Source organism: Gossypium hirsutum, chromosome D10 (assembly GCF_007990345.1).
Source record: "Gossypium hirsutum isolate 1008001.06 chromosome D10, Gossypium_hirsutum_v2.1, whole genome shotgun sequence".
NCBI lineage: Eukaryota > Viridiplantae > Streptophyta > Magnoliopsida > Malvales > Malvaceae > Gossypium > Gossypium hirsutum.
This window is the reverse complement of record NC_053446.1, coordinates 52748666-52755880: the sequence shown is the minus strand read 5'-3', so window position 1 is coordinate 52755880 and position 7215 is coordinate 52748666. Positions and strand designations below refer to the sequence as shown.

Here is a 7215-nt window from a genome sequence, read left to right as displayed (position 1 = left end):
AATACCCTCCGTCCCTTTTACAGATTTCAAAGGGCCTTTTATAGGCCAAAAATAAAATAAATCGAGGGGAAAAACAAAAAAACAATCTTGCTTGCTGTTTTTTCTCTTTGGACTCCTTGAGTCCGTTTTTCAGGTGTTCGTGGAGAGTTTGGCGCGCGTGGAGGTGGTCGACTCCGAGTCCTACGGCGCCTGGAGAGTATGCTGGAAACGGGGCTTGCTGCGGCGTTGCTTACTACTCTAGGGTTTTTTGGTTTAACTTTGCTTTGGGCCAGGGTTATTTTGGGATTTTTGGTTTAATGGTTTGGGCCTGTATCTGTTGTTGGGTCTGTAATTTGGTTATTGGGTCAATTGGGTCCAATTACAGCCTTTTTTAAGTGATAAATATAGTTATGATTATAAATAATAGATGTTTTAATAACTATAATCATAATCAATCATTACAAAAATAAATTGAAATTGAAATATAGTCGTACTTAAAGCCTAAACACAATTTATACATAATGATCTCATAATTTGATCATAATTTTTCATATCATATTAATTTTACAAGTTTAACTAAAATACACATTATAAAATATTTAAAAAAATTAAATTATCTAATTCGAATATCTTTATCATTAATAAAACCCTTGAATGAGTTGTTGTCATCCTCAACCAGGTCATCAATTCAGTTAGAAAATTATGATAATGCTCTTCTATCATTAAAATAGGTAGGTATTATTCGAGGGCATTTTAATTTTTCACTTTAAAAAATAATAAAAATATGTATATAATGATATTAGAATCCACGTTAATTACTTCAGTAAAAGATTTAATTTACCTCTCAACTAAAACAGTATTTTAATATTTTAATACATTTTGATTTCATTATGCACACATTATTAACCCCATCAGTTGTATATACTTATACTTACTATTAATAAAATCCCTGACTGAGTTGGTATCACCCTCATCCGGGTCACTAACTCAATTAGGAAGTTACAAGAATACTCTTCCGAATTAAAATAAGTAATATTATTTAAGAGTATTTTAGTTTTTTTTTCACTTAAAAAACCAAAATATGCATATAATGAGATTTAAATGCACACCAATAGCATAGGTAAAACCATCAATTCACCACTAAGCTAAAGTTTTATTTTGATATTTTTTTACATTTTAATTTTATTAAGCACGCCTTATTACCTATATTAGTTGTATATATTAATAATTAATAATACATTTGATTGAGTTTGTGTCACAAGTTAACTCGACATCAACTCAAGATTGATGACAACACCATGATAAACAAATTAATTTAATTTTTTTCATTTTAATAACGTAGATATTTAATGTGTTATTATTAATTAGTTTCAAACTATACATTTTATTATTTATTTTATGTTATTTTTAAAGATATATTTGTATTTTAAATATGTGATTTTCACGTACATACACATGTGATAGGATTTCTAATATAAAAATAATTAAAATGTTTAAAGTGTTTTAAAAGTTTTAAAAATATTATAATTAAAGCATATAAAAATATAGATATAAAATTAAAAGAAATATATGTGGGTAAATTTTTCGAGATAGAGCGATGTGGCTGAGATCTAAACCCAATTCAGCCTGAACTCCAAAATTTTAGTTGAAATTCCGTCTCACCCTCAAGCTTTATTTTCAAGAAAGAAAATTGCCCCATAAGATGAAGCCAAAACCCAAATGATTTGGGAACCATTCCCACAATTAGAAGGCGAAAACTATTCTCACAGTTATGTGCTTTTAAAATGATATATTGTTTTTAAAGGTGAATCCTATTCTTACGTCATGTGTCGTTTGAGAATAAGCCTGTCGAGAGAGGAAAGAAACCCATGGTATATCAAGTCTAGTCCACCCTTAGACCATCAATATGAGATCATTTTTCCCTTTAAAAGGCTAATCCATAAGGTGTGAACAATATTTTGTTAGAAGGCTGAACAGACCCAAAACAGGTTTCCACTAACCGCACTATTGTTGGTAGACGGATTGTTGGACTGCATTTGGTTGTAGCTATATATAGCAAGGATGACTTTATCATTATGTAATGTCTATTCCAAAAATACCAAAGCAGCAAAAACAATGGTCATCGCTGAAACGAACAATACCACGTTGCAAACGTAATCCAACGTGCATCAATTGCCTTGAAAACACATCATTACTAAAACCTACGCCTACGCCAAGTGCCTCCTAACATCCTTTTAATTGATTCCAGAGAAAGCACATCAATAAAAGGAATAGGATAATTCTGGTCGGTACATTGTATATATTATGTAGAGCGCCCTATTCTTCAAATAGAAAATTGAAGCCACATAATATTGTGGACCTAATGATCCAACTTTAGAGGGGGAAAAGCTTAACTTGAACCACCTTATTGTATAATCCGAGAATAGATGATTCCTAATTTCGAAATTTCTCATAAAATATTACAATACAATGTGCACGACATGTCTTATTTATCCGTGAAACTGGTAAAAAACTAAAAACGAATCACGCAACATTTTTGAGATTTCTTCTCTCCTATGTGGACCTTGAATACAACTTAGAAATGAAGGTGATCTACCATTTAGCCTTACCTTACAAACAATAATCTAAGAACCAAACCACCATACCCCATAAAAATGCAGACACAAACAAGGACTCCTGTAACAACAATGCTCGAGGAGATTGCACCTGCTGCTCGTAATGTTCTCTCACTTAGTGTAGAGAACATCTTCCCATGGGTGACGATATAGTGGCTGCTTCAGTCTCTTCTGATCGAAAGTGTGCCTGAAATATCAAACAATTGAATGTCAATAACACAGTAAAATATTCTTGCCAACATCCAAATCCAATGGTTTTGAGTGCAAAAAGGTCAGCAATTTCAAGCAAAACACCAAATGTTAAGATTGGAAAGTTTATCTAAACTTACCCAATCAAACCAATGGATCGTGCTAGCACAAAGAGCCCATTTAGGTAGCCAATCTCAACAATCTCATCAATCTCTTGCTTTGTGAACATTCCACTACCAGCAAGAAGATCCAAGAAAAGTGACCCGATGGCACCATCCACGTTGAGGACAAGGTTGTTAGCCTTTGAGAGAGTGTAGGTTTCAACTTGAACGGCATATTCCATGTACTTCACAGATGGGAAATTTGTGCGAGCAAACAGTTGGAGAAGCTCTACTCTCTTATCTCTGTTGTCCCCTCTCTTGATCCTTTTCACAGGAAAGAAAGCATTTGTAACCATTAGACATGTAACATGATCTAGGACAAAACAATAGAAAAGCAGATCCCATGTTTAGTAGCTTTTGCATGGTTAAAACTATCATGACTATTAAAAACCATTTGTACCTGTGACCAATTCCAGGCACACGGATGCCCTTCTTTTTCATGCTTTCAACAAATTCATAAGGTGTAAGACCCTGTAAAAGGACAGTAAAGAGGCAACATCTTAGACTGTATTAAGAAAAAAAAATCATCAAAGTCGCTACAAATAACAATATTGAAACTTACCCTATCGTAAGCATCTTTAAAGTATCGTGCAGCATCATCAATTGCACCACCAAAGCGAGGACCAATTGTAAGCAAACCTGACACAAGACTGGACACAAGGTCCTTCCCAGCTCTTGCAGTCACTATAGTGTTGTGCGCACCAGAGACACAGGGACCGTGGTCAGCACAGAGCATGATGCATATCTGGTCAGATCAAACATATTAGTCAAAACAAAAAAGAATGATGCTTTCTAGAGATGAAGACAATAGTAAAATAAAAAGAAAAGGATTAGGCCAATTTTAACTTCAACAAGGATGCTATCATAGGAGGGGTAACACTTGTGAAAGGTGATGGTAGATATGGGTCACTAGGGAGCAAGGGCTCATAACTCATAAAAGGTTATCATAAATTTCAGCAGCCTACCTCGATAAATTTAGTACAGTATCGTGGAAGGCTACGTTTGAACCACAAGAGAGAAATGACATCACCAACACCAAGACCTTGCTCAACAATGGAAGACATGGGCACACCAGCATAGCATGGTTCCTCCCCTGCAAATTTGGTTCAAAGAAAGAATTTAACACGCCTTAGTCTCCATTTCATCAAACATCTAATTTAATTGTCAAACATATATTAGTTAAGATACCTCTGTCATCAGAGATGGTCGAAATAATATGAGTTGGAGCACGAACTTTCCCGCTCTTAATAGCACTGTTAAGATCTTCTGGGATTTGTGGAGGCTTAACTTCCTTGACCGGTGTAATCTTCCCTTCTTCAACCTAAACACACCAATCAAATTTGTAAATATGGCTAAAAGCTTAAAATTGCCCAACATTTGGCCAAAACAGAAACTCACCAGTTGCTCAAATGTTTCCTTGATTGTAGCTTCCAGAGCTTCATATGAAGTGGGAACAACAGCTCCAGCTTCCCTTAGTGCTTGATTCTTTGCCTGTGCAGACTCCATCTCACCACCACTCTTAGCTCCCTGAATTAATTATAAGGTAAAGATAATGTCTCATTCATTGCAGGAACCCCAAAGCTTGAACACAAAGGACGGAAAGATGAATTCCGGGAAAATTAAGGTGATAACTTACAGCATGACCAAACTGTACTTCTGATTTGAAGAGTCGTGCACAAGTTCCACTGACCCAAGCAACCACTGGCTTGTTCACTTTTCCCTGTTTCAGGGCTTCAACTAAGGAATACTCATCTCGTCCACCAAGTTCTCCAAGGACAACCATCATCTTGACCTGTTGATGGGGAAAAAAGGGTCAGGAACTTCTTTTGCAATGTAGAAGATGCTTCTATGAGAATTATGAATTTTAAAATGCAAAAATCAATCAAATGGAAGTTAGGAGGGCTAGTTTTGTGCTACCCTAACCATGAGTGCTTTGCTTGTAGAAAAAATTGTAGGAAGGAAATCACAATGATTTGAATGAAAACTATAATATACCTGTGGAATGTTGTTAAATCTCAAAATATGGTCGGATAAGGTGGATCCTGGGAAGACATCTCCTCCAATAGCTATGCCTACATTATTTTGCAATATGTACCCAAAAATTAATATTTCATATGAAATTCAATTTGGCAAATATGAATATATTTGTACACGTTAAAGGTAGCTTATAGTTACCTTCATAGATTCCATCTGTAACACGGGCAATAGTGTTGTACATTTCATTCGACATGCCACCCTGCAATATTTTTAAAAAGATATAAGTTAAAACTAATGCCATATGTATGGGTCACATTCTGGCCAAAGCCATGATACCAAATGGCAAATTAGTGATAGGAAATTGGTGCACAATGTGTCGAGGTGTAATTGCTTAAGCAGAAGAGAAAGAGGCATAGTTACTCAGACACATGTGCACATGCATAAGAAAAAACTATGAAAGATAACATACAGATTTGGAGACAAAGCCAACAGATCCAGGCCTGTACAGCTTGCAGTGAACAATATTGTCAATTGTTCCAGCAGTGTCACCTATCTTAAAAGCTCCAGCTTGAATTCCTCCAACAGTAGCTGGGCCAATAACAACCTGAAATAGCATAAGTATTGAAATCAAATACAGAATCAAAGAATGCTAGTAAAAATTGTTAAATCAGATCTTTGCAACTGCAAGGTCACAAGGAGATGCATTTTATATTGGTTAACCATTTCCATTGCCTAGTTCTGTTCTAATCATCTTGCTTACCTTGTTGTTGGAACGTGCATATGCAATCAACTGTTTGGTGTCTGATTCAGGAACACCTTCAGCAATTATAGCAACAACTCGAATGGTAGGTTGTTTCAGAGCAGACATGGACGAAGCAGCAGCACTGTAAGAAAATAAAAAAAAAATGATTTAAGTTATGCATATAAAGATTCTAGCTCACAAAAATAGCATGAATGCAACAAAGGCTAACCTTCGATATGATGCAAAGTTAATAAAAACATCGGCAGTTGGATGTGCAGCACATGCTGCCTCAATGCTGCAAAATTTATCAATTACTAGGTTAGAGAAAATAAAGCTAGGAGAATACAAATTCATCAATCAAACAGCAAAGTAAGCCTTACAGGATTATTCTAATCTGTAAAGGATGTAAAATCACACTATAGTATTAATTGAACATCCTCTCTCAAGACACAATTAGCTATTTATTAGCAAGAACTACCCGTTAAATGCAAAAATGATCGCCATGTAGGAGATACAACTAACACAAAAGCCAATGTCAATTCCCTTTGATCAAAACTAAACAAAGTTATAGCATCATAGACCAATTATTTTCTGATCTCTCAATAGTAGATGGATAGAATTTTCCGAAAAAAGCAAATATATACATAGTAATGGATCATCCTCTTCCCTTTTCTTTTGTTGTATTCCTTTTTTTAAAAAAAATAAAATAAAAATAGAAATAAATAGAATAGACAAACACCCGAAGAAAAAAAAGAAACTCGATTTCACCTTAAAAAGAATTTCTTTTCGATTTCTTTGCCTCTTTCTCTGTTAATACCCTCCGTCCCTTTTACAGATTTCAAAGGGCCTTTTATAGGCCAAAAATAAAATAAATCGAGGGGAAAAACAAAAAAACAATCTTGCTTGCTGTTTTTTTCTCTTTGGACTCCTTGAGTCCGTTTTTCAGGTGTTCGTGGAGAGTTTGGCGCGCGTGGAGGTGGTCGACTCCGAGTCCTACGGCGCCTGGAGAGTATGCTGGAAACGGGGCTTGCTGCGGCGTTGCTTACTACTCTAGGGTTTTTTGGTTTAACTTTGCTTTGGGCCAGGGTTATTTTGGGATTTTGGTTTAATGGTTTGGGCCTGTATCTGTTGTTGGGTCTGTAATTTGGTTATTGGGTCAATTGGGTCCAATTACAGCCTTTTTTAAGTGATAAATATAGTTATGATTATAAATAATAGATGTTTTAATAACTATAATCATAATCAATCATTACAAAAATAAATTGAAATTGAAATATAGTCGTACTTAAAGCCTAAACACAATTTATACATAATGATCTCATAATTTGATCATAATTTTTCATATCATATTAATTTTTACAAGTTTAACTAAAATACACATTATAAAATATTTAAAAAAAATTAAATTATCTAATTCGAATATCTTTATCATTAATAAAACCCTTGAATGAGTTGTTGTCATCCTCAACCAGGTCATCAATTCAGTTAGAAAATTATGATAATGCTCTTCTATCATTAAAATAGGTAGGTATTATTCGAGGGCATTTTAATT

General features: G+C 34.6%; 1 protein-coding gene across 1 annotated transcript; it reads right to left on the bottom strand.

Moving 5' to 3' along the window:
• Nucleotides 1–2406: 2406 nt before the first annotated feature.
• On the bottom strand, nt 2407–6182 carry LOC121203607 (ATP-citrate synthase beta chain protein 2). The gene is made up of 14 exons (XM_041103259.1): nt 6142–6182; nt 5893–5958; nt 5682–5805; nt 5391–5525; nt 5120–5180; nt 4940–5016; nt 4581–4736; nt 4343–4471; nt 4133–4265; nt 3910–4037; nt 3507–3689; nt 3345–3415; nt 2924–3208; nt 2407–2781 (listed from the first exon to the last, which is right to left on the bottom strand). Exons 1-14 carry the CDS (start codon nt 6165–6167, stop codon nt 2706–2708), a joined length of 1650 nt encoding a protein of 549 aa, XP_040959193.1. The 5' UTR covers nt 6168–6182; the 3' UTR covers nt 2407–2705.
• Nucleotides 6183–7215: the final 1033 nt, after the last annotated feature.

Excerpts from the sequence above, each read along its gene's own strand:
- LOC121203607 (XM_041103259.1), bottom strand. The coding sequence starts at position 6,167 with ATGGCGATCATTTTTGCATTTAACGG. Across the intron at positions 4,472-4,580 it reads AAGTACAGTTTGGTCATGCT|GGAGCTAAGAGTGGTGGTGA; the intron begins GTAAGTTATCAC and ends TAATTAATTCAG. Across the intron at positions 2,782-2,923 it reads CGATCCATTGGTTTGATTGG|GCACACTTTCGATCAGAAGA; the intron begins GTAAGTTTAGAT and ends TTGATATTTCAG.